Consider the following 27,365-nt stretch of genomic DNA (forward strand, 5'->3'; position numbering starts at 1 on the left):
TATAGCATATACATTGGATAAGTCAATGACAGCCAAAAATAAAAGGATTTTAAGCAGAAATTTTTAAATTTGGACTTGATTCTTAAGACACATTCCTCAGTATCTAGGTGCTTGATAAATTTTGTTGAATGGATGAATGAATGAATGAATGAATATAAAGTTAAGTAGAGATATTGTTACACCAGCCTCTCAGTCAGATATTCAGTGGTAGTATGGATCATAAATAAATAAATAAATAAATAAATAAATAAATAAATAAATAATAAAATAAAATAAAATAAAATAAATAAAATAAAATAACCATAGCCAAATAGAGGTAGATTATTTTCTTTAAAATACTTTGCCTGTGATTAGATTCTGCTTCTCCACGTCACCTACAAAATGCCTAGGTTATAGCTTTCTGATTTAAATAGCCACACTTCTGAGAGGCCTAAATCAGATTAGCAAAATTTTCCACTCTGTTATATATTTATTCAAATGCTAAGCATAGCAACAATAAAGAACATAATCATTCTTTATTTTAAAAAAAGAAGCTTTCTCAATAGTCCTTGATTTTTTTTCAGTTATTGCTTAGACTAACCTTAATTATATCTAGGTTGCCAGGCTGAAATCTTAAAGTATGTTTTATTTGAATTTATTTAAAAATGTCTTTACTGGGGCGCCTGGGTGGCTCAGTCGGCCAACTTCGGCTCAGGTCATGAGCTCGCAGTCCGTGAGTTCGAGCCCTGCATCGGGCTCTGTGCTGACAGCTCAGAGACTGGAGCCTGTTTCAGATTCTGTGTCTCCCTCTCTCTGATCCTCCCCCGTTCATGCTGTCTCTCTCTGTCTCAAAAATAAATAAACGTTAAAAAAAATTTTTTTAAATAAATAAAATAAAAATGTCTTTACTTTTAAAACAATGTTTTAATCAAAACTATACTCCTATCTCAAATGTTTCTAGAGGACCGTAGGCCAAATCAGTATCAAAATTCTTTGTCTCATCGTTGTTCTTCACATCACAGAAAAGTGTTTCCAATCCTTTCTTTGCTAATCTCTTAGATATGCTTCATCTTAGGTCTCTTTATGTCTCAAATAAAATGAGAAAAATGGCAATAATAGAGAAAACAGGATCATCTTTCTGGTCTTCTGTTTTCCTGTTTTTCAACCTTGAGAACTACAGGGGGTGATATTATATACATGTCAACATGGTTTGTACATATTTCCTCCTTTCTGATCCGTATTTTTATTTGACCTAGTGTGAAATAAAATACAGCTGACTCTTTTTTTCCCTTACTAAGCATACAACAGTGAATTGGTAACATTTTTTTTCCTTCAGATTGCCTTCTGGAAGAATTTGTCATTACCTGAAAATTTTTCCCTTAAATAGTCAATATCTTCTAAGGAAAAAAAGAAAAAAGAAAAGAAGAAAAGAAAAGAGAAAACTTAAATAACAAAACCATGAAGTCAAATACATGATCTGTCTTATTTATTTTTGATTATCAAATATAACTTGGAATTAAATATTTGATATATAGATCGATGTTTTTCCCTCTCTGTTGCAGCCCAGCTAGGCTATTCAAAGCCCATAATTAGCAAGTTTCTTCAGCTACTCCATAAAGGAGATAGTCCCATTCCTTAGAGTAGATAGAAAATACAAAAAAAAAAAAAAAAGAAAGAAAATACAAAAAAAAAATATCAAATGAAAATAAGCTGTTGTAAATGCCTAATTGAACTCTACACACCACTTCTCTTCCTGCTTATGGTTGCTATTCGTTTTTGTTTGTAGGGACCGAGCACCTTTTATTTTTACTTCAGAGATGGAGTACTTTATTACAGAAGGTGGGAAAAACCCACAGCATTTCCAAGATTTTGTGGAGCTTTGCTGTCGAGCTTATAATATTGTCAGAAGGCACAGTCGACTACTCTTGAACCTGCTAGAAATGGTAAGTCTCTTGAGGAAACAACAAAAATAATAAGCTTCATATATGTCTCTCTTCCAGTAGTCTATTTTTGCTAATGGCTTGGATTTCCCCAAAGAGCTATTCAAACGAGAAAGGAATGAGCAAACTAAAAGTACCACTGTACAGCTTATAAACACATTTCTTAATAATTCATTACATTAATTCACAGTTATTGTCTCAAACATTTCTATTCACAATAATATTGATGTATTCATGGGTTATCTCAGTATATTTTGAGTAAAGATTAAGGACAGTAGTTTAGAGTATTATATCAGTTGTTATTATGCTTTAGGATTTTTCAAAAGTACTTTAAAAAGTACTATCTCATTTACACATTATAACAACCCAATGATGTAGACCAAGCAAGGATTTTTCCTGGCTTCCCTCCCAATTTCTGCCTTTGATCATTTGCCTATTTTTCAGATTAAGAAATTAGGGGTCAAGAATATAAGACAACTTGCTAGCAACTCAACCACAGAATAGTACATTTAGTGGTGTACATTGGGTCTACTGAGTCATGCTCCTGTATGCTCTCTGTTGACTTAAGTGTGAAATTTAAGTGTAAAATTAAGTGACTTAAGTGTAAAATTTCATTTCACTGTCCAATGTTAAAGAGATGGACACTATATATACAGGGAGAGAGAAAAGGAATCTGACAGAACTATTTCTGGGAGAAGGAGGAAGTGATTCCTTTGGGCACACCCATATATACTAGTAACTACAGCAAAATGTAGGAGAGAAACACACCTTTGGTAAATCAATATGGTGCTTGGAGTCAATACAATAATCCCAAATAGCTGGTTTACAACCTTCAGATGACAATAATTCTACTAGGTGCTGTTACTTAACTCCAATAAGATTATGTTTCCTCATCTATTAAATGAAGATAATAGAGTCTACCTTGCAGGATTGATGAATAAATGACCTAATAGTGAATGTTTATCATGACCATTATACTAAGTGCTTTATGTGTACTAATTGATTTATATTTCATAATAACCTCATTAGATCATTAATATAAAGCACTCAGCATAGTACCTGTCGTAGAGTTCAATTAATTTATTATGCTAGATCTTTATTAATCCAAAAGAGTACTGTCCAATATAATATCCCCTACTCATATGTGGTTATTTAAATTTAAATTAATTAGTATTGACTAAACTTTAAAATTCATCTCCTCAATCTCACTAGCCACATGTCAAGTGCTCAATAGCCACATGTGGCTTAGTGATACCATATGGGACAACACAGATATAAAACGTTTCCATTATTGCAGAAAAGTTCTATTGGGTAGTATTGAATAAATGTTGACCTTGTTGCAATGAAGACTTGATTGGATCCTTGTTGTAACTTTCAACATATGTACCTTACTCTGTCTTAAAAAATCGATATTTAAAAAAGTATTATAAACATATAGTCTTTCATGCATAAGGACACTTTGGTTTCTTTGTGTAAACTAGATATATAAATTTTGCCCATGTCTAGAATTTTCAAGTTGGCTATTTCAATAATAGCCAGTGATTCATATTGGTAGATTTGCATTCTAACTCCCAATTCTATTAGGCCATATTGCAATTATGAGATGGCTAATGGTTCATAATCTGTGTTCATACCACAGAGGAAACTCTACAAGGACTAACTCTGTGACCTCGACTCCATTTACATGTAAAAATCCAGGTCATATCATTCTAATATTCTCTTGGGCTCTAACTGGCTCCAAATCATGAATCCATGAGGTCATGAGTACTTACTACATACCAGAAACTGTGAGGATGCATTTACATAGAAGACCCAGTCAGCCTTAAGGTTTTCAATATGATAAGGAAGATAAAATTTGTGTATACAATAAATGAAGTGTCCAGCATTTCTACATGTCTATAATGTTATAAATAACTGCACACAAGTAAGTACCATATTCTAACAACTACTTGAACCAGCAACAGACATTTTAAAAATAAACACAAAATAGAAAAGCACAAAATATAGATTATGCTATTTCTCAGGTGACACTAAAATTATGCTGAATAACAAAAGTAAGCATGTTAAAATAATCTGAGAGGACAGCCTTTTGGAAAAATTGAGAAGGCTATTGGTGGACTTTTTCCTCTTACTTAATAAACTTAACTACCTACCTGAAAAGAAAACTTTTAGCACATGTGTCATAATATATAAAATAATTATTAAAGAGCTTATGTAATGTTATTTCACTTAAAAGAAGGAGATAAATGATGTTTGAGTCAAGTACTGAAGCAATTTTTCATAAAATAGTATTAAAATCAAATATTGAAGATTTCTGTTACAAAGTATATCCAAATAATCTTCGTATGTTTTAATCTTCCAGGTCTTGACTTTTAGGCTAAGAAGGAAATTTTGGCAATACAGAGCCCTAATTCAGATTAGGCAAATAATCTTAGATTTAAACTCTCACAGAAATTAAAACAGACAGAAGCAATGTGGACCAATTAGAACAATGAATACATATGAAACAGCAGTATATTACTTCTGTTTCTGGTCATTTACCTCTTCATTCTCTGCTTTCAAGGTTTCTTTCTTATGGGATTCTGTAGATAATCAAAGCATCAGTAAGGTTTCAGGACCACACTTTCTCTGGCATCGCTTCCTATAAAATAAAAACAAATTTAAATTCATGAAAGAGTATTTTCTGCCCATGTGGGTACTCAATATTTCCCTCAATTCTCTCTCAAACTGACTCTTATTGTATTAACTTCTTTTAAAAGAACTAAATCTACTGCTCCATGACCCAGTTACAACTTGAGAAATAATTGACATGGGTCATAAATTCTATCTTCTGTGAATGGTCAGTATCCAGGATTATGAGCCACAAGTGTCTGGTAAGTCTACTATGGAGTTAATGGCTCATCCCTTGTTGAGAGCAGCATGTTTCCAGATATCCACAGTCCTTTTTATTTGCTCCTGGGAAAATCAGGGAAAAAAATAATCCATGAAATTCCCAGCTTGCTTAAAAGCAAAACATCTGTAGGAGACCCAAGAGTGTTGCTGGCTGAAGTCACTAACATAAAAGCCTGTATTTCATCAGCTTTTCTCTCATTAAAAAAATCAATATCAGCTATTATGGAAGGCTCCCAAAGAACATAGGGACCATTCACCCAGTTTAAAATGTTTATCACACCCATTATTATACCAGATATTTCCCAGAAGAAATCTTTCTAACTGCTCAATGAGGTGGCAAAGAGTGTCTGCTTCCCTAAGCATAACTATCAAAATAGATTTGGACTTGGAGAATAAAAGTAGAAAATTTAAAAGTGTTTCTGTCCTTTAAAAAGGAATTTATCTGTTTATCACCTGTATCTGCTCATTACCTATACTAGCCTAGCCACCCTTTCCCTTTCCTATTGCCCCAAAGTTATTGCCCATATAATCTAGGCTAAGAGGTACTTGAACCGCATCTCTGTGGGTCAGAGAACAGACATGGCTAAGTGGACCCGGGTATGAGGTCATCCTTACTCCAGTGGCGGAGTCACAATACTCACAGCCGCCGCTCTGGGGAACAGAGCACATCAACAAGGGCAAAATTTGCTCTCGTTACCTTTAATTAGCCACATATCAAGGAGAAAGCTGAGTTCATCTACTTTGAAGCCATCTGCACTTGGATGTTGGTGCATAATGAGGGGGCCAGGGTGGGGGGTGGAGAAGAAGGATTAAGTATAGGGTATACTTCCCAAGAAAATGTTTGACAGAGTTCCAAGCAAGCAGGTGTGAATTCTGAGTATCTAGAGAAACCAGAAAGCAATTCAGATCTAGGGAAGAAAGCTGTTAGCAAGTAGAGAATCATAAGTCTAATAAAGGGGAAACTGTCTCAATAAGTACACAAATGTGTCCAGAACTCTAATTACAGAACTGAAAAGATAAAGCCTACTCTACACTTTAGTTGCTTCTGAGAATATACCTCTCTATAGTTGATTTTAAGTTTAGTAGTTGGGGTTGAACTTACTAGTTACAGGCTTCCAGTGCCCAACAAAGCTAGGCATTTTTTTCATTTATTCATTCATTCATTCATTCACACATTCCTGCATGCATGCATTATTTCACAGACATTCATTAAGTTCCATTTGCAAGGTACCATGTTTGGTGATATAAACAATTTAATATCAAATAAAAACTCAGTTCCTGTCCTCAAAGATCTTAAAATCAAATATGACAAACATATATGTGAACCAAACATAGTAAAAGTAAGGCAGCAATAAGCACTTGAAAGAGTTGCGACCAAGATACGATTGCTTTACAAAAAAAGCAGTAATTAAATCTTATCAAGACAATCTGGTGTTTCAAGGTGAAAAAAATATTTAAGCATTCAAAAAGAATTTCAATAGGTAAGGAGGGATAGGAAGGGAATCCCGGCTGAGAGAAAACTATAAGTATATGTGGAAGCTCAAAGAACATGGGCATGACATGTGTTGGAAATAGAGGTAATCAAATGTACTTAGTCTGTGGTACACAGGGAGACCTATATAGACAATATAGTGACAGATCACAGTTAGATTACAAAAGACATTTATGATCAGAATGAGGATTTTGGACTTTGATATACAGACACCTGAGAACCTGGAAGTTTCTTTGCTTTTGATGAAGACAGTACCATCATCTAGCTTTGATTTTGAACTGACAACTCAGAAGCTATGTAATTAGAGACAGAGGGATTGGAGAAGTAGGAAAAGTTATCTAAGCAAATGAAAATGAGGAGCTGAACCAAGACAATAATTGCAATGGAAAGGAGAATGAATACAAGAGACCATTGAGGTGGTTTTTATAGACTTATGTTACTGACATTGGGAATCAGTTAGAAGAGGGAATCAAAGAAGATATGAATTTCTTCTTAGTTGGACAATGGTTGCACTGGAGATGGAGAGGAAAAAGGAGGAAGAGTTTATGGAAGAAGAGAATTTGCTCAAATTTAGATATTATGAGTTTAGATCATCCATAAGGAGAAGCAGTTAACAACTTTCCACGACTACCTGATCCATTTCGAGGTTTCAATTACTATCTATATGTTAACGATTCCCAAATCTATATTTACAGCTATATACTTTAGATCCCACCCAGCCCTTCAAATTTATCCAATTAATCACCCAGTTTTCTCAACTCTACTTCCTAAATATATTTAAAATCCAATAACTTTATTCTTTATTCATAAACATTCTCCTAGTCCAGTCTCTTATTTGGCCTCACTTTAATCCATTTTCCACAAATAACCACAATGATCTTTTAAAAACACAATTCAATTATTTAGTGCCCATTTAAAAACACTAAAAGAGCTTCCTTTTGCCTCTAGGATAAAGTACAAAACTTTTATATAGCTAAAAGTTCCTACCCTACTTACCTTTTCAGGCCCATCTCTTGTCACCTACCCACAGGATATCTTATGTTCCAGATGCTCTCCTGGAGTTCTTTTTGTGAAATAATGAAAGACATCTTGCGCTCCTTGGTACATCTATACATGCTGTTCCCTCTGCCCGGGTGGGGACAGTAGGAAAGAACAGTTTCAAATCCATTTTTTTCTCACTTGAACTTCATCAAGTCAATCATAAATTTACCCATCCTTCGTAACCATATTCTCACTGTTTCCTTTACATTTTTAGAATTAGCAGCATTGTTCTTAACTTCCCACTACTGTAAGAGTGCCTCTATTCCAGAGCAGGAAATAATTTATCTTAGTCATAGAGGTACTGTTGACATTCTCCTCCTTCTCCACCTCCTGCTCTTCCTCCTTCTTCTTTTTCAAAGTTTAAATTTATTTCAGAAAGATCTACTTTTTCTCAAAAAAATTTTTCTTTCTTTTTGCCTATAACTAAAAAGAATATTATCTCTTCAGTCTACACTATAATATAAACACAGTACTTTTCCAAAGGCTGCCAGAAAAATATCTGAGCCTTTGTACAATTTTATCTTTAATTACTGCATTGCTTCAATAATCTTTAATAAATGTAATCACCACTTAAATAGGGAAAATTGTGTTCTTAGAGTATGAGTCATAGAGTCATGAAAGAACATAAGATTAAGAGCCAGAGGGATGAATTTTATACTCTGTGCTTACACACCATTTGATCTGGACACTTATGCTTTTTTGGGGATTAAATTTTTCTTCTTTAAAATGGGTATTGCGATATAATTTTTGTGTAATAATTTATAATGTATAAAGCTCTTTCTTATTCATTAGCCATTTGATTGCCCCCGGAACATGTTGAGTATTCTTATCTCCACTTTCAAAATGAGAAAATGGAGATTCAAAGAGGTTAAGAGACTTTCATGATCATTGAGATTTTTAATGGTGGGTCCAGAAATTCTGATACTAGAACCCTTATCATTCTACCATCCAATGCTGACTATGCTTCTTCTACAAGAAGACAAGATAGGGATAATAATACTATCATGCTTATTTCACTGGTTTATGATGAAGATAAAATTAAATTATTATTATTATTTTAAAGTTTCATTTGTTTTTGAGAGAGAGAGAGAGACAGAGTACTAGCAGGGGAGAGGCAGAGAAAGAGGGAGACACAGAATCTGAAGCAGGCTCCAGGCTCTGAGCTGTAGCACAGACCCTGTCACGGGGCTCAAACTCGTGGACCATGAGATCATGACCTGAGCCAAAGTCTGATGCTTAACTGACTGAACCACTCAAGCGCCCCAATAAAATTAAATTATTAATCTGCAAGCACTTTGACAATTTTATTGGTTCTTCTTCTTATTGTTGTTTTGTTGCTTCTATTAGTAAATACAGGAAGTTAAAAAATCATGAACTTCTATCCATTCATGATTATAAACTGAAAGGCTTTGCTGTATAAGTTTAAGTGTATATGCATTTGTAGAATTAACCAAGTAAACTTAACCAAATTTAACTAAGATCTGATTTACATTTATTCTGAGGTTTTGTTTGTTTGTTTGTTTGCTTTTGTTTTGTTTACCTGCTAAGATGCTACATGCAGGATTGCCTGAGCTGAGTGGAATTCAAGACCTGAAATATGTGTATAATAATCTTCGTCCACAAGACACAGACCTAGAAGCAACAAGTCATTTTACCAAGTAAGATAACCTGTGAATGTATGAGTATGCATTTATTCATGTGTACAAATACGTTTCACATTTGAGGTGATTTCAGGGTGAACAGTCAGTGCTATAAAGCTGTCATTTCTATAACCAGCTTGTGTCTTCTTTCCCAAGGGATAGAAAGGGAGCAATGTGAATGTCGAGGAGAGGGCCTTAGTCAGTGTTTCTGTACCATGCTATTGTTTGCTAACCAGCCTCTTCATCTATTACATTGCTCAATAAGAGGTCACTAAAAAGAGCAAGGACTGACATAAATAGATTGGTTGCTCTACTTGAACTATGTCCAGGAAAACAATTTGGAAAAAGAGATTTATAATGAGATATGGACTCACTACTTTCAACTCTAAGACAATGCAAACATTGGAGTATTTGGTAACTATCTTCTATTTTAAATCTATGTTTTTTTTAAGCAAGTCTGAGAAAACACTAATATACATCAAAGAAAGAGCCTGTCCAGAATATAGTGAATATTAATTACACTCAAAATCATTGTCAAAAGGGTGGTGCATTTTATAATAGAAGATTCCTCTGATCTTCAATTTTTGAATGGATAGCATAATTGCTAGCAAATTCTAGGTGCTCAATAAATGTTAGCATAATTATTATCATAGTAGAGAGTTTAAGTAGAGAAATACACTTTTTCCTATAACTCCTTAATATTGAATCTTGAGTCTACTTTTTAATTGTTCCAATACTTCGGAAATTTGTAAACACAGATTATACTCTTTTTAATGGATGTATGCTTTGTCTTTTTGAGGAAAACAATATTTAAAATAAAATCTTTCCCAGCCAATTATTACTTTTACTCTTCCCCTTCCAGAATGTATAGTGAGGACTCTCTCTATTACAAGGGAACAATGAGAGTTGATTGGGCCATCCTACATAAAGAATTTCACTTTTGCAAAGAATCTGTCTTTTGTGAACTTTACTAGATAGGCTCCTCTTGTGGTTGAATAGAAGCAATATGGTAGAATTATAGAATGCTAGAGCTGAAAGAGACCTGGTACTTCATTTATTCTGACAATAAATATGCAAATAAGTAAACTGAAATTCAAAGAATTAAAGGTCTTGCCTACAATAAAAAAAATAGTAAGAAATACAGCTAGGATTAGGGCCCATAGCTAGGACTTCAATCCCCTGGTCTAGGGTTTTTCAACATTTAATATAGAAAACTATATGATACCATTAAGGAACACCAGGCAGAGCCCTTGCCAAAAATATACATTTCTGCTACCTCCTTTGTTTCTGACATTCTACCATAAGAGATTCTTTAGTGGAGTCTGGTAGGTTTTTTGAGTCTTGAAAAATGCCCTCTGGTAGTAAAGGTTATCTCTGAAAGAAGCATCTGTTTATGTCTACTTAGAAAACTATAAATATTAGTTGACAATAGTCTGTGGCCAAAGACACTAGCTTAAAGATTTGCGTAAGTGTTTCAGATCCTTGATTTTAAGGATAAGAGACTCTCAAGTTGCCTCAGCTATTGGGGATGGGGGATTTGTGTGAAAAATCCTAGGGAAAGGCAAACAACCGGCCTTGGGAAGAGCAGAAGGTCTTCTGTCACAGGGCCTGGAAGGTCCTTCAGAGTTCAACACAGCTCTGGGATCCCATCAGCAGGAAGCAGCTTTATACTCCAGCTGCTCACCCCTGGTCTAGTTACCTCCGTCCTAAGTAGGTGAGTGCACATGGTACCAAAAATAGCCCCCTCAGGCTATCCAATTATGATCTGAGTGGGATGCCTTTCTTTGAAGTGGGCTGCTGCACTACAGGCACAATGATTGATGTGTCAGTGGGACCCGGTTGGGAGATAGAGTTGCAGAGAGAGGTCCAGAAAAGATGAAGGTTGGAAACATATGATTCAGCTAAAGCCTGTGTTTGATGTGTCATTGCTTAGACAGTTTACAAATAGTCCCTACTACTACCTAGAGCAAAGGAAAGAAACTATATATTGGATGAAGAAAAGCTCTTTCAGGTCCTGGCCACAGGGAAAATGTCGATAGGCTTTGTCTGCCAGAGTTCCATCCCTCCACGTTTTCTGACTTTAACTGATACACCCAGATCTATAAAGAGCAGAATCTTCGACATGAATGAGCCTGCCTACATTTACTTATGTCCTCTTCCTAGTCAAGAGATTGTGAACTAATATGGGAAGTAGATCTAAAGCCACTAATCTCCTGGCAGTGAGCTAGACCTCATTATCCTGCCTGCATATTTCTGCCAGGCTAATTTTCTCACTTTTAGATGTTATATAGTATGTTCTGTTAATTAAACTTCGTTCTACAATTTTATGGTAAACAACTTGTTCTCCATTGCAGACTTAAAAGGCATTTGGTCATCTAAATGAGGGCACATCATTTCTCTGTTCAATAATTGTTTTTGACTTGCCATTTCCTACCTCTTACTTTTGACAACCTTATAATCTGATTGTCTTTATCAAGGTTTATCCACTCCACCTCTATTATTCCCAAAGGAATCCTCTTCTGGGTAGATAAATTTCTCATATACATTCATTCCTCCTTTGTCTATTTAATACATCAGAAACACTTCCAAAGAATCAAAAAAAATTACTGGAATGGGGGGGAGTCTGACCTAACTTTCAACTCTACGTATCCCTTAAGATGCTGGAAAACTAGTTTCTTGTCCATGAAACCTCAGATTATTCCCATCGTGACTAGTCTTTTGTTCTATAATCCTACAGAATGTGTGCTATTTCATGCTGTCCTTAATTTATTACTGAATTACATGATGTCTAGTATATCACCTTAATACACTTATTGGTTATACCAGTTTCTCCCAAGTAAAACAGGGGACATAGTCCCACTTTTCCACTTTCGAACATATCTGAATGTGAAACATGCCTCATTCCCCTTAAGATATATTTTAAAGTTTAACAGGAGATGCAATGTAAACATCAAACATTAAGTCTATAAAAGTTATATAATAATGGCTAACATTTAGGGTGGTATTTCTTATGTGTCAGGCCCTGTTCTAGTGCTTTTCATAGAGTAAGTTGTTTCATCATCATAACAAGTCTGTAAGAAAAATGATTAGTAATACTGATAATAGCAATTATAAATAAAGAGCATGGGAGGAAACTTTTGGAGGAAATGGGCATGTTTATGGTATAGTTTATCCTAATAGTTTCACAAATGTATAATCATCTCCAGACTCATCAAGTTGTATATATTAAATATACACAGCTTTTTGCATGTCAATCATACCTCAGTAAAGTGATTTTAAAAAAGTCTGTAAGATAATATAATTTTAATCTAAATTTTTAGATTAGGATACTGAGACCCCAGAGAAGTTAAATAATTAACCAAAGGATGTAGCCAGCTGTAGACATAACCACAATGTGTATCCAGGGGGTTATGCTACAGAGTGTGAGGTCTTACACTCTATCCTGTGGGCTCAAAACCACCCCTCTCATATGCAGGCTCTTGGGGTATGTCGCTTCATAATTCAGACCATAGTTTTCTCAAGGTTCCTTAGAGCCCACTTTGGCTACAGTTTGAACAAAGTAGATCTTTTGTCTCACATCTTGACTATCCCAAGCCTTGATGGAGGACAGATGTTCCTTCCCAGTACTATCATCTCTGTGCCATCACCAGGTGTCCCCTGGATGTTTGGTTTAGGATCTGCTATGTTTGCTGCCCCAGGGGACCACCATGGGGTAATTTGACTCCAAGGTACTCAACCTCTTTCCTTTCTCTGATTTGGCTCATTACCAGATGCCTTGAACCTCTCTGTCTTTCCCCTTTTCTGCTCAGAGAAATCTCCCATGAGACTCATGTCTCCCTTTAGTGATATATTTTATCCTATAATCTCAACTACATACCTTTATTTTTAGATATGATTTAATGTGTTTTGAGTTTGCCTTTCCACATGTTCTCTTAAGTTCTTTGGTAAGCAAATGTGGATCGTGTGCTGATGATCTTTCCTATCACACAGCACTGTGAAGACCCTGTTATGGAGATTTAAGAAACCTCAATTAATTGTGAGTAGGATTCTTAACCATTTGAAAAAGTTACTTAAGATCTCTCTATTATTTATATATTAAAAATTTTTAATCTAATTATAGGATATTTCTTTTGTTAATACTCAAGCAATATATAGAATGAATTTATAAAAGTAGCCTGATTAATTAAAAACAATAGTGGAATTTTGAATGACTTGATCCACATGATTAAAATAAATGTGAAAAATTATGTGCACTTGTTTACTTTTCTGTGTAAATAATATTGTTATCTTAAACTGTGTTCTCTGACATCACATGGGTTACAAAACTGAAGGAGATACTTGAATAGAGATGCCAGTGCACATAATTTACCAAAAAAGGAAAGTTATGTAATGGATATTACATATCCATTATGTAATGGATCCAGCATTAGTCTTGGTGCTTCAATGGGTGACATTAATTCTAATATACTTTTGAGAGCCCCTGTATATTTAAAGTCTGTGTTCTCTGTGTTCTGACAGGCTAAAAGTGTTTTATACTACTGCTTGTTCCAGTATTACTACTAAGATAGAAATAAAAATAAGAAAATCCACCATCCACCACCACCACCACCAAGCTCACAGATGTGGGTCATGAATGAGGACTAAGCCATCTGAGACACAGCATGTGTGGGTACCTTAAGTGCCCAGTCCTGACTACAGTAGCAGTAAGAGGCTGCCCTCTTGATATTGTTTGAGACTTGAAAGAAATGGCTTTTCCTCCCTCTCCGAGAGAATGCTTTATTTATGAACAATATAGGATCCTACCTCATTCTTGGGTATTTGCACTCAGGCTTAAGAGGTGATCGTAAGTGTTTCAGAAGATGCTGTACTCAGCGTGGCATTAAAAATTGTATTACAATTAATGGCATTTAGAGAAAAATGAGAATAAAATTCTTTTACTGACCACAAAGGTTTTTCACAGCATTGCCAACTCTTCTCTCTGCTTCCCTTTTTTCAACTCGCCTTACAGCTGAGTGCTGTTGAATAGAATCAAGAAAGTCTCGTGACTCAATTTCTGCAAATGGATACTCACATGTAATACCTCTGCAGAGTCCACTGCTAGGCAACAAAGGCAACGATCCATTAAAATGCTGTCTGAATGGGTTACTTTAGAAATTTCAATCACTTTCAAACCTCGGGTTAGCTGTCCTTAGAAACAGATAACCTATTTCACAGACCAGACTGGGATCATTAAGCATAAATTTCCCTGCCTACCTCCCCTCCCACATACAGATCATGCTTTTCACTTCATCCATTTTCTCCTCCAAACATGTGAGAGAAAATTTTCCATGTATTTCCACATATTCTATTTGGCCTGCCACACAGATTCTTTGGTTTAGTAAGCATAAGATCTCTGGCTCTTTGGCTAAAACTGAAGGCAGCTAGAAGCAAAACACAAAACTCCAAACTTAAATTTTGTTTTCATGAGGTATTTTGGTAGCAAGAGCCAGAGATTCTATCTGATATCCTTGGAGAAAAGGGTATAAATGGACTCAAATCGTAACCTAACAAGTCCCAGAAACCAATAGGACCTGATTTCTAGAGGAAACAAAGGACTTCTACTTTGCTTACTCTGCCTATATTTTACCTCTTTGCCCATTGGCCAGTATTCTCTAGTGGAAATTCCAGAGAGAGACAATCTAATTGACTTAAATAGTTGCCTTTGTCCCCATTGGACAGACTCCTTCACACAAAGCCATTGTGGATTCTGTTGCCTATCCTTACACCTATCATGGGCCATTCCTTGCCAAAGAACAGCCTAGAGTTTCTTCTCTGAACTTTGAGCTTTAGAGAGAGCAATCTTAGTTATGAGGAGCCATTGGGTAGAACAGGCACAATGACTGTCCCAATCAGTACAACCATGAAGCCACTGGAAATGTTGATGACATCCAGAAAAAGTGCTCCTGGATTCCACATAGACAAAGGAGCCAGGGTCTGTGAGCCTCCTGAGTGTGCAGACATAATGCCAGAAACTTCCAGTGTTTCCCTCATTCTTCCTTAGTTATTTTTCATGGCTACAGAGTGAAATGAGACTCTTTGTGCTCAATGCCTCAAAACAGTTAAATGGCCTTCTGTCTAGTTTCTCTTTGAAATTAAAGAAAATATGGGAGAGGGATGATTCTTGGATTCTTTTGTCCTTAGACTTTCTTGATGCTTTTCTAGTACTTTGCAAATTGTTATCTCTTGGATTGTTGTAATTCCACAAATATGGATCAAAGTTTTCTTTTGCCTTAGTAACCATTGATACCCATAGAGATAAATGCTCACAAGAAAAACAAACAAAAGACAAAAAACAAAAAACAAAAATCCAGAACCTAGAGGAATTACCAATCATGATGTCCAACTTTCATTAAATTAGGAAAGCAGATTTCAAAGAGATATGCAAATTAAAACAGATGGAAGTTTCTTTTTCATTGTGAAAGTCTCTCATTAAAAAAAATAATAATTGTAAAAACAAATCTGAACTAAATTGACTTTATAAGCCACTTTTTAACTGAAGGTATAATACCTTTTACAATACTGTATTTCCTAAGTTGCATGACCTAGTCACACTCATTACAATGTTCCATAGCTTGGCTGCTGTTCTAAATTTCTGCAATAGGAGAGTCTTTGTTTTTGAATTATATGAGCTACGCTGAGAATTTGCCCAATTTGCCTAAATATCAAGTCATGATACACCTTAGCTATTAGCTTTTAAAAAAAGATATTTTAACTTTTCCGGAGACTATCAGTCTAAAGGTTAAGAGCATTTGGAAAGTTCAATGCACCCACCCAGAGTGCCAGAAGTCATTAGTTACAAAAGATGAATAGTCCAGATGGCGCTGTTTCACAACAGCTGCTAACCCCTCAACAGCTAAGGGCAACAGCCTATCCTCACTGGTATTCCTGACAGACACTATGTGTTGCATAGGATTGCTATATTCCAGGGATTTCACAAACAGCTAAAGTAATTTATTATTTTTAAATATATTTTTCACATTTTAAAGATTTTTGTTACCTTAATTATAGCACCAATTATCAATTGGTTATCAATTGGTTATCAATTATTATTATTGATTTTTCTATACTATTGCATGTTAAGATTTTTTTTTTTTTTTTGCTTTGCATAAGATTTCATGTTAATGTCATCAATAAAATGAGCTGGCTTTGGGGAGGGTGGGAATGGAAACCTGGAATATCATTTTACTGGCATAATACTTACACATAGTAAGACCAGTCCATCAACCTTTTTCTAGTTCCTTTATTCCATCTGATCTGATGTGGCTGCTTTTTCTGAGTAGCCTCCCTAAGAAAGTATAAGAATTACTTATTGATAGTCAAGACCATGGAGCCTGGAATTCTTGTTTGTATGCAGAGTTAGGTCCCTGAGATGACATTTACATAAGACTCACTAACCTTATAGGTAAATTTTGAAGACTTCAAACTTTAACTTGGAAAAGAGCAAAGTTTTTGTTGTTGTTTGTTTGGTGTTTTTAAGCCACGTTCTAAACTATGAAGCAGGAGAAAAGAAAACAAAAATAAGAAAAGAAAGAAAGATAAACCTAAAGCTGCCTCTTGTTTTAACCTTTATTTTTTGTAGGATTTCAAGAGAGTTCCCCATAAGTCATTTTCCATAAAACCATAAATCTGCACATTTATTTTCCCTTGTATCCCTCTATCTGTAGTTTGCTACCTTTTGGACTCATCTATATTCATTTCTTTACTTATTTGGTAGTAAGTTTTCTGAAATAATATTTGCATAATATTACTCTGTTTCCAATGACTTTTCATATGTTACCTAATTCACTTCTATCAACAGTCTTGGGGGAATGGCATGGTTTAGTCGTCAACTATGTTTTATAGATGAAAAAATTGAGTCTCCTGGAAGCTAATTGACTTTCTTGAGATCACAGGCAGAACTAATAAGTGAGTTCAGAACAGAGCAAAATTGATTTCTTGCATAATGGATGTTCTTCCCAGGACCTTAAGCAAAATCACATGGAAAAAAAATTCTACCTATGAAAGTCCTAATACTCTGATAATCTCAGATAAATATAGATTTTTTTTAACTCTGATGTCTTCAGGTTAAGTGAAAGAACATGGTAAGAAAACATCTAAACATCTAAATGTTTAATAAGAAAATATCTAAATGCTTATAGCCATGTATCTCAAATTAGGATACCAGGCCATCAAAGCCACAAGGATTAATATGAAATATCCTTTCATAGTATCTATTTTATTTAAAATTTAAGGTTAGAACATGAAGCTTAAATTTTTGTGTTCTCACATGTGTACATACATATATGGCCAAAAGCATCTCTTTTTCATGTCAGACAATCTTGAAGTTTTAAAAATAAAAATGCATAGACAGAAACTTTTTTTATTGTGTATCAAGAATGATTAGTCACTGAATTCATCTCATAATATTTTTTTGGCTAAAAAAAATATGGGTTTGAATACTTATTGTCCAGTATAAATTTGCAGCAAAGTAGGAATTATCTTGATAGCACACTTTATAGGTTTAACTATGAGAAAACATTGGTCATATATTTTAGAGATTACAAATTCAATGTTGAGCTATTACTTTTCTTAATGGAATAAAACAAACTGTGACAAAGTTGTATTAAGTCATTGTTCCCTCTGAATCGTTAAGCATGACTCACAAAGCTGGACACTCAATCAGGAACTCCAATACAAAAGACAAAAAAAAAAAGTAATGTGTTTATCACACACACCAAAATCAAAGCAAAGTGAAGTTTGGAGGTTAGATGAAGAAATTGGTTTATGGGGAGAATGAGTCACTTAAAAGTCTTCTATTTATATACGATAAAATTATAGAGGCAATGGGGAAATAAGAATGTTCTTCTGCAAATTCCTTCACAGATAGTCTTTTGAGAAATGTTTTCCTTAGACTAAAGAGACTGACCCGTAAAACAGGTATTCTATCAAGCCACAAAATGATATAAACAACTTCAGCAATAGAAATATGCTCTTGAAATTCCCATCCTGTTGCCTCAGAACCTTTGCTCAACTGCAGTCCACGGCATTATAGACATCTCTCCTCAATGGTTACTCTGATGTGACTCATAAAGCAGTGAAAAACTTTTGCCCCTTATAGTCACATATTAATATAAATGTGCACTCAAAAAATATCATAATATTTAATCTGAGAAAAAAACTGCTCTCTGTCTCTATGTTGAACCTGACACGAAAGACCAGACCTCCTGGATTCAACCCAATTTTCTGAGACTGAAAAACTCAATGGCTCATTCTCACACACACATAGCTAGGAAACCTGTTAGTAGCATTTGTTTGTAATGATAAGCTATTTAAAATATTTATGCCATATTAAAAGATAAGTATGTTATGAAGTAGAGTAGAATTTGTACAGATTTTTAAGATAGGACCTCAGGCTTAAGATTTTATGGTTATTTTATAACCCTTTGGACCATGTTCCCTTCAAGAACAGGCTTCAAGAAATACTGTTAAATGTTTTTCTAAGCATTATTTCTATGTAAAAATTAAAGGATCATTATTTTAGTGCCTTTATTCCATCTAAGAATTCCATGCTAAATGTATTGATTGGCTAATCTTAAAGACAAAGTTGAAATACTGTTTATTATAAATAATCCACAATGAGAGCAAAGACTGTGGAATCAGATAAACATGAGTTGAAATTTTTGGTTACTACTTTCTAGGTGATGTCACCTTTGGTATTCATTTAACCTTTCTTGGTCATTTTTTCTGGCATCATTGCTAAAATAATTTTACTGCTTTCCTATAAGGATGAAAAGATTAACATAAGGCATTTAGTGGCACTGTCGGCCAAGGTATATATACTCCCTGAGGGCAGAAATCTGATTTCTCTCCTTTACTTCTATGTCCCAACACATAGAACAGTGGCTGGCAGGGAGCTGGAAGTGTTTATCAGGATGATCTGGAGGCTTTCCCTAAGAAATTTAAGAACTGGTTCCTTCGAAATGCGGCTTTGAACCTGTAATATAAGGATACTCCAAAGCATAATCCTGCTGATCCTGCCATTAAGCAAAATAAATCACAGGGCTGCCACCTGCATAAATCAGATCCTTGCAGAGGCCTGAAACCTACTGCTCTCGGGTCCCCAGTCCTAAATTGGGTCATATTTAACAGCACTGTGCTATCAGGCCTTAAATCTATCACCTGCAAGAGGGAAGATGGATTGGTGAAAGTCTGCCCTAAAACTATAGGCTTATCATAAAAGTTCATCCTTCATCTCCAGTCTTCCTACATCTTAACTGTTGGGCATCATAAGAGTAAGGCATGGACATAGTTGAAATTTTATGAAGGTGAATACATTAGAATTTAAGATTTATGGTTCATGGCCTATCGTCATGAGAAGCGAGTACATGCTGTTACCCTAGAGCTTTCCACCCCACACACAAAATATGTTCAGTAAATATTTGTTGAATGAATGAATGAACGAATGATAGGGTCTCCATAAATCACGATTAGCATTATACTCCCACTATTATTATTATCTTCATTCCTTAAACTATGAATGAGAAAAGAAATGAATGTTTTATACTATACTATATACCCATAAATTCATAAAGTCAAAGAATATCTTTAGAAACATGAACATGTGGAAGTGAATAATGATCAGTCATATTTTAACTTTCTTAGCAAATTTTGGCCTAGATTGATGTTTAATAATGACAAATTTTGGAATTTAAAGAGTCTAATACCAAAACAAGATAGATGGGTTGAAGTTTTACAAAATTGAGGGGGAAATTATTAAACATTATTGAACTACATGGTTAACATTGAGGATATGTCAGATTAGTCAAAAGAAGGCATTGCATGATAACTTTGATAGATGCCAACCCAGAAAAGTAGTATTTAATTATATTCAACATCCATTCCTCTTAGAAAATTTTGGTAAGCTCAGAATGGAAGGAAACTTAGGTAAATATCTTACATTTAAAACTGGAATATTGACGGGGCACCTGGGTGGCTCAGTTGGTTGAGCATCTGACTTTAGCTCAGGTCATGATATCACGGCTCGTGAGTTCAAGCCCCGCATCGGGCTCTGTGCTGATAGTTCAGAGCCTGGAACCTGCTTCGGGTTCTGTGTCTCCCTCTCTCTCTCTGCCCCTCCCCTGCTTGCACACTGTCTCTCTCTTTCTCTAAAAATAAATAAAACATTAAATACATAAAAAAATGAAAATGGAAAACTGCAAGCATTCCCGTGAATGTCAGGAGAAAGATATGAATACCTTTATATTGATAGTAAAGCTCTATGTTTAAGTTTTGTTATATTCTCATTTTCCATTTGAATAAGAAAGCAAATAAAATAATTCTATAGAATTAAAAAATATAGAGTAACAAGAGTTCAGTAAAGCAAGTAGTTACAAGATAAAACATTCAAGACTCCATAGTAAATAAGATTAAAGGGGAAACTATATGATCACCTCAATAGATAAAGAAAATGTAGTTAATAAAATTTAGAACCCCTCATTTTTTAAAAACTCTAGAAATAGAAATGTAAAGAAAACATTATACTTAATGGTGAAACATTGAAAACTTCTTTATAATCAGGAACAAACCAAAAAGGCTTACTATCACCACTGATAACATAGAACTGGAAGTGTTATCAGTGCAAAGGGTGACAAAACTCTAGCATTACTTACAGATTACATGACTCTGTCAATACAAATTTTGGAAAGATTATACAGAAATATTGTTAGAATTAATAGCAGTTTAATCTCTACTCATATATTATCAAATATTAGTTAAAAATAGGAAAAAATAGCATTTACCATTTGCCATACAAAAATATGTTCAATTACTAAATAAATCCAACAAGAGATATGCAAAACTTCCACAGGAAGAAAACAATGCAAAACTCATTCAAAGAGATGTAAAACAAGACCTAACTACATGGAAAAATCTATCCTGTTTACCACTTGCATGTATCAATAATGTAAGATGTTAAGTCTCCTCCAATTTGATTTATAGTTTTAATGCAATACCACTCAAATCCTTACACATCTATTTTGTGTATGGGTGAGTTTGAAAAGCTGATTCTAAAGTACATTTGGCAAATTGCGGTGCCTGGGTGGTTCAATCGGTTAAGTGTCCAACTTTGGACACTTATGATCTCGCAGTTTGTGGGTTTGAGCACCATGTCGGGTTCTGTGCTGATAGCTGGGAGCCTGAAGTCTGCTTCTGTCTCCCTCTCTCTCTGCCTCTCCCCTGCCTGCACTCTGTTTCTCTCACAGTCTCTCAAAAATTAACTAATATTAAAAATAATAAATAAATAAATAAATAAATAAATAAATAAATAAATAAATAAATAAATTTGGCAAATTAAAGGGCCTAAAATAGTGAAAAAAAATGCCTAAAGAAGAAGAGGGTAAAAGAACTTCTGGATTTCAAGACTTACTATAAATTCCAGCTTTTAAGGAAATGTGTAGGACTGACACAGAAATAGACAAATAACAAGTGCAACACAATGAAGAAGCAGGCCTGGCCTTATACGGAGCCTTAGTATTAGACAAAATTAAATCAGTGAGGAAAGAATAGTCTCTGCAATTTAAAAAAAAATGGTTAAATTCTACATCTATACTTTCAGATAGTATGTGGTCATTTGAAAAAATAGATTTTGGGGGCACCTGGGTGGCTCAGTCTGTTGAGCATCCAACTTCAGCTCAGGCCATGATCTCACAGCCTGTGAGTCGAACCCCACATCAGTCTCTGTGCTGACAGCTCAGAGCCTGGAGCCTGCTTCAGATTCTGTTTCTATCTCTATCTCTCTCTGTCCCTCCCTTGCTCTCTCTTTCTCTCTCTCTCAAACATAAATAAGCATTAAATAATTATTTTAAAATAGAATATTTTTTTCTCTGTTCTGAATTAGAAAGATTGTTCATTCAATAGGTATTTGGGGGCCACGTACTATACCAATCACTATAAAATTTTTCTTCCAAAATATATTACTTAGTTAAATTAGCAAATTACAACATGACATGGAATTGTGATTTTGATTCCTGTCTTTTTACTTCTATCTCACACATCATCATCCTTACAAAATAGTGCTCTTTTAGTCTAATTCTGTTCTTCCCCTCCTCTGTCAACCATACTGCTGTTCTTTGCCAGCTGCTAAACACCAGTCACCCATCTTCCTCTGAGTTTCTAGACTAGCTGTTGTTTCTGCTACAAAAAAGTCTTTCATCAGAAGTCCCCATGGCCTACACTCTTGCCAAATTAAGATCTGTGTCAAATAGTTCAACTCTTCTCTGACCATCCTATTTAAAATTGCAAACTGTTACCCACCTCATATTCCATCTCTACAATTTCTATTTTAGTGTTTTTATAGCATATATTACTCTCCTGAATCTTTTATTTTTAAATGTTTATTTCCTTATTGTCTGAATTTCACATTATGTAAACTCTATAAAGGAAGAAATTTCTATTATTCTTTGCTATATATCCCAACACTAAAATAGCAGCTGGCATGTGGTAGGAATAAATATAGTAGATATGTATGTGTGTGTGTCTTTTTGCACAAAAATATAGAGAAAGTACAAAAGGATAATATCAAATTGTTTCTACTAGTTATTTCTGGGGAGGAGAGTGGTAATGGAGGAGGGATGAAGGGATCCTTTCATGGTTTACTTCATATTTTACTGTGTTGTTTGAATTAAATAGTATAAAAAGTTAAGTTTTTTAATATCCCTGAATCTCTTCCAAATAAAACATATCAAATAAAGTAGCAAAATTCAAAAACTATGGACAGTATCTACAACAAAACTAGGCAACAAAGTATTCCCGAGAATCCTAAAATATAAGCAGGTAGGACAAGTCAGCTATAAGACCTGCATATCAGCATATCATGGGAAGAAGCTAAAGAAGCAACAGGTCATCTGATTGACCTGAGAACAGAACTCCAAAGACTCCATGGGTACTCACTGGAAAGCTGAGCAGGTCAATTTGATAACAGCAGCTAAAACTTGGAAGAATTTTTACTCACCCCAATTCACTGGGAAGGGCAAGCGTTCTGTGACAGATCTGAAAAGGTCAAAGAACTCTTTGAGCTTTCAAAGGTAATTGGAGCTCCCTTCCAGGAAAAAGTCCTACACTGAAGAGACACTACTATATGTATAATCCAAACTGAGAGGAGAAAGGTCATAGGAGAAAAAGAAAACCAAAGTCCAGAAAAAAGTGGGGTGAGGGGAGAAGCAAAAGAAACATATCTCAGAAAATATGAAACAAATATTTTTCATCACTGTATGGTACCAACAGCAAAGGGAGCTTCAGACCCTCAAAAACCTTATACTCCATCTTGAAAGTTTAGGAATGCTAATTTCATATTAAAATGATTAAACCAAATGGATCATGTTTGAATGTCATACAAAGTTATAATAAGAAAAAGAAAAAGAAGATGTAAACAAAATCCCTACAATAAAGTATGCCAGAAAGATATTCCCACCAAAGGATTAAACTGAATCCTTATATTTCAAATAGAGCTAAAAGAAATTAAGAAAATGATAAAGACATAAAGGAACAATATATATCACAATTTAAAAAACTCAGTAATGAGGTGACTGAACCCAAGAAAGAATTAAAAATAAAACACAACTTTTTAGATTGCTTATTTTTCTTTTTTTTTAAGTTTTTATTTAAATTCCCACTAGTTAACAATGTAATATTAGTTTCAGGTGTAAAATATAGTGGATCATGGATCAACACTTCCATACACCACCCAGTGCTCATCTTGACAAGTGCACTAACTTAATCTCTATCAACTTTTTAACAGATTACCCCACCCACCTCCTTTCTAGTCACCATTAGATTGTTCTCTACAGTTAAGAGTCTGTTTCTTGGCTTGCCTCTCTATTTTTACCCTTTACTCATTTGTTTTGTTTCTTGAATTCTACATGTGAGTGAAATCATATGGTATTTGTCTTTCTCTGACTGACTTACTTTACTTAGCATAACACTCTCTAGATCAATCCACATTCCTGTAATTAACAAAATTTTATTCTTTGTATAGCTGAGTAATATTCCACTGTGTGTGTGTGTGTGTGTGTGTGTGTATCCCACATCTTCTTTATCCATTCATTAGTCAGTGGACACATGATCTGTTTCCATAATTTGGCTACTGTAGATAATGCTGCTATAAACATAGAGGTGCATATATCCCTTTGAATTAGTGTTTTTATATTCTTTGGGTAAATAATGCAATTCCTGGATCACAGGGTACTTCTATTTTTAACTTTTTGAGGAAACTCCATACTGTTTTCTATAGTGACTGCACCAGTTTGCATTCCCACCAACAGAGCATGAGGGTTCCCTTTTCTCCACATCCTCACCAATACTTGTTGTTTCTTGTGATGCTGATTTTAGCCATTCCAACAAGTGTGAGTTAATATCTCATTTAGTTTTGATTTGCATTTCCCTGATGATGAGTGATGATGAACATGTTTTCACATGTCTATTGGCCATCTGTATGCCTTCCTTGGAAAAATGTCATTCATGTCTTCTGTTCATTTTGTGTGTCTATGAGAGAGAGAAAGAGAGAGAGGGCACATGCATGTGAGTGAGGAGGGGAGTGGCAGAGAGAGAAAGAGAATCTGTTTTTATCTTTTTTATTTTTTTAAGAGAGAGCATGAACAGGGGAGGTGCAAAGGAAGAGGGAGAGAGAGAATCCCAAGCAGACTCCATGCCCAATGCAGAGCTCCACGCAAGGCTCAATACCTATCATGAGATCATGACTGTGAGGTCATGATCTGAGCTGAAATCAAGAGTCAGAGGCTTAACTAACTGAGCCACCAGGTGCCCCTCTTCTGTTCATTTATTAATTGGGTTATTCATATTTTGGGTGTTGAGTTTGATAAGTTCATTGTAGATTTTGGATACTAACCCTTTATCAGATATGTCAATTACAAATATCTTCTCCCATTCCATAGGTTGCCTTTTAGTTTTGTTGATTGTTTCCTTCACTGTGCAGAAGCTTTCTATTTTGATTTACTCCCAATAGTTGATTTTTGCTTTTGTTTCCCTTGCCTTAGGAGACGTATCTACAAAGAAGTTGCTACAGCTGATGTCAAGGAAATTTTCCCCTGTTTTCTTCCAGGATTTTGATGGTTTCAGGTCTCACGTTTAGGTCTTTGATCCATTTTGAACTTATTTTTGTGTATGCTATAAGAAAGCAGGCCAGCTTAATTCTTTTGCATTTTGCTGCCCAGTTTTCCCAACACCATTTGTTGAAGTGGCTGTCTTTTTTCCCGTTGGATATTCTTTCATGCTTTGTTGAAGATTAATTGACCATACAGTTGTGAGCTCATTTCTGGGAAAAGAAAACATAATTTTAAAAGCAAACCAGAAAGAATGCAGATTAAACACAACACAACAGATGCCTCTAGAAAAAATAGATGAAAAAAGGAGGACTTTTAAAATTAAAAAATTAGGGGGCGCCTGGGTGGCGCAGTCGGTTAAGCGTCCGACTTCAGCCAGGTCACGATCTCGCGGTCCATGAGTTCGAGCCCCGCGTCAGGCTCTGGGCTGATGGCTCAAAGCCTGGAGCCTGTTTCCGATTCTGTGTCTCCCTCTCTCTCTGCCCCTCCCCCGTTCATGCTCTGTCTCTCTCTGTCCCAAAAATAAATAAACCTTGAAAAAAAAATTAAAAAAAAAATTAAAAAATTAAGAAAGGCAATGAAAATCCAATATATATATATATATATTAAAAGTCCCTAAAAAATAAAACCCAAATAATATATTAAAATGGTATAAATGCTAAATTATTTAGCATTTTAATAAATATCAGTATAATAAATTACATTTTCTGAGGTAAAAGTCTTGAAATTACATATTGTAACGATACATTGAATATTTGGAAAAATTACCCAGAGTAACCAACCTGAAACATATTTTAGAAAAACTATTGGACTTTGAAGGAAAATAAACTTCCTTGAGGTGTCTAGGCAAAAAGAAACAAATATTTATTATTTATAAGAGAAAGAAGTTCAGTATGTCATCAGAGCTTTGCATACTAATTCTTTATTCCAGGGGAAAATGGAATAATGTTTTTCTGGCACTCAAAAAAAAAAATGTGAGCCAAAGATGATGTATTAGGCCAAACTGACTTACAAATCAGGCCACAAACTGTTGTGAACATCTAAAACTCAAAAACTTTTTTCTTTGAGCACTTTCTGAGGAATTTCAGGTAGGGAATGAACTTCAGGTAGTCCCAATGACAGAGATGCAGACAAAATGCCTACTGGATAGTTTAAGATTTAATGGTAGTTAGAAGAGAAACTGTGTGGTATGTATACTACACATACTATACAATATAGGTAGAATAGCTCTATAAGAAAATGGAAGTGGTATATGAAGTACATATGAAGAGCAGAGTATACATACTGCTTGCCTTATAGTATTAACTAGGATAACAGAAATGCATGGCCAACTAATCTTCCACAAAGCAGGAAAGAAAATGTAATAGAAAAAAACAGTCTCTTCAGCAAATGGTGCTGGGAAAACTGGACAGCAACATGCAGAAGAATGAAGCTGGACCACTTTCTTACACCATACACAAAAATAAACTTAAATGGGTGAAAGACCTACATATAAGACCAGAAGCCATCAAAATCCTAGAGGAGAAAATAGGTAACAACCTCTCTGACCTCAGCCACAGCAAATTCTTACTAGACATGTCTGCAGAGGCAAGGGAAACAAAAGCAAAAATGAACTATTGGGACTTCATCAAGATAAAAAGCTTCTGCACAGTGATGGAAACAGGAAAACTAAAAGGCAACTGATGGAATGGGAGAAGATATTTGCAAATGATATATCCGATAAAAGGTTAGTATCCAAAATCTGTAAAGAACTTATCAAACTCAACACCCAAAAACAAATAATCCAGTTAAGAAATGAACAGAAAATTTGAATACACATTTTTCCAAAGAAGACATCCAGATGGCTAACAGACACATGAAAAGATGCTCAGCATCACTCATCATCAGGGAAACACAAATCAAAATATAAGGAAATACAAATCACTGCTGGTGGGAATGCCAACTGATGCAGCCACTCTGGAGAACAGAATGGAGGTTCCTCAAAAAATTAAAAATAGAACTACCCTATGACCCAGCAATTGAAATAAATACAATTGGATAAATTGCATTTTTCTAAAGGATACAAAAGTGCTGATTCCAATGGCACATGCACCCCAATGTTTATAGTAGCATTATCAACAATAACCAAATTATGGAAAGAGTCCAAATGTCCATCAACTGATGAATGGATAAAGATTAGATGTGGTATATATATACAATGGAATACTACTTACTTTGTGATCAAAAAGAATGAAATCTTGCCATTTGC

General features: G+C 34.9%; 2 protein-coding genes across 6 annotated transcripts in view; one reads left to right on the top strand and one right to left on the bottom strand.

The window, feature by feature from the left end:
• PIK3C2G (phosphatidylinositol-4-phosphate 3-kinase catalytic subunit type 2 gamma) overlaps nucleotides 1-27,365 on the top strand; it is a 331,821-nt gene that overhangs the window by 230,782 nt on the left and 73,674 nt on the right. For all 5 annotated transcript variants that reach the window (XM_053225894.1, XM_015074667.3, XM_027035648.2 and 2 more), the window contains 2 exons: nucleotides 1,766-1,922; nucleotides 8,893-9,002. In XM_053225894.1, the coding sequence (XP_053081869.1) occupies nucleotides 1,766-1,922; nucleotides 8,893-9,002 (267 nt within the window). The remainder of the gene's footprint in view (nucleotides 1-1,765; nucleotides 1,923-8,892; nucleotides 9,003-27,365) is intronic.
• The window catches only part of PLCZ1 (phospholipase C zeta 1), a 147,469-nt gene continuing 144,996 nt past the window's right edge, over nucleotides 24,893-27,365 (bottom strand). Inside the window, exon 15 of the mRNA XM_053225900.1 lies at nucleotides 24,893-25,329. Within this exon, the coding sequence (XP_053081875.1) occupies nucleotide 25,329 (1 nt within the window). The 3' untranslated portion in view covers nucleotides 24,893-25,328. The remainder of the gene's footprint in view (nucleotides 25,330-27,365) is intronic.

This window comes from Acinonyx jubatus, chromosome B4, assembly GCF_027475565.1.
Source record: "Acinonyx jubatus isolate Ajub_Pintada_27869175 chromosome B4, VMU_Ajub_asm_v1.0, whole genome shotgun sequence".
NCBI lineage: Eukaryota > Metazoa > Chordata > Mammalia > Carnivora > Felidae > Acinonyx > Acinonyx jubatus.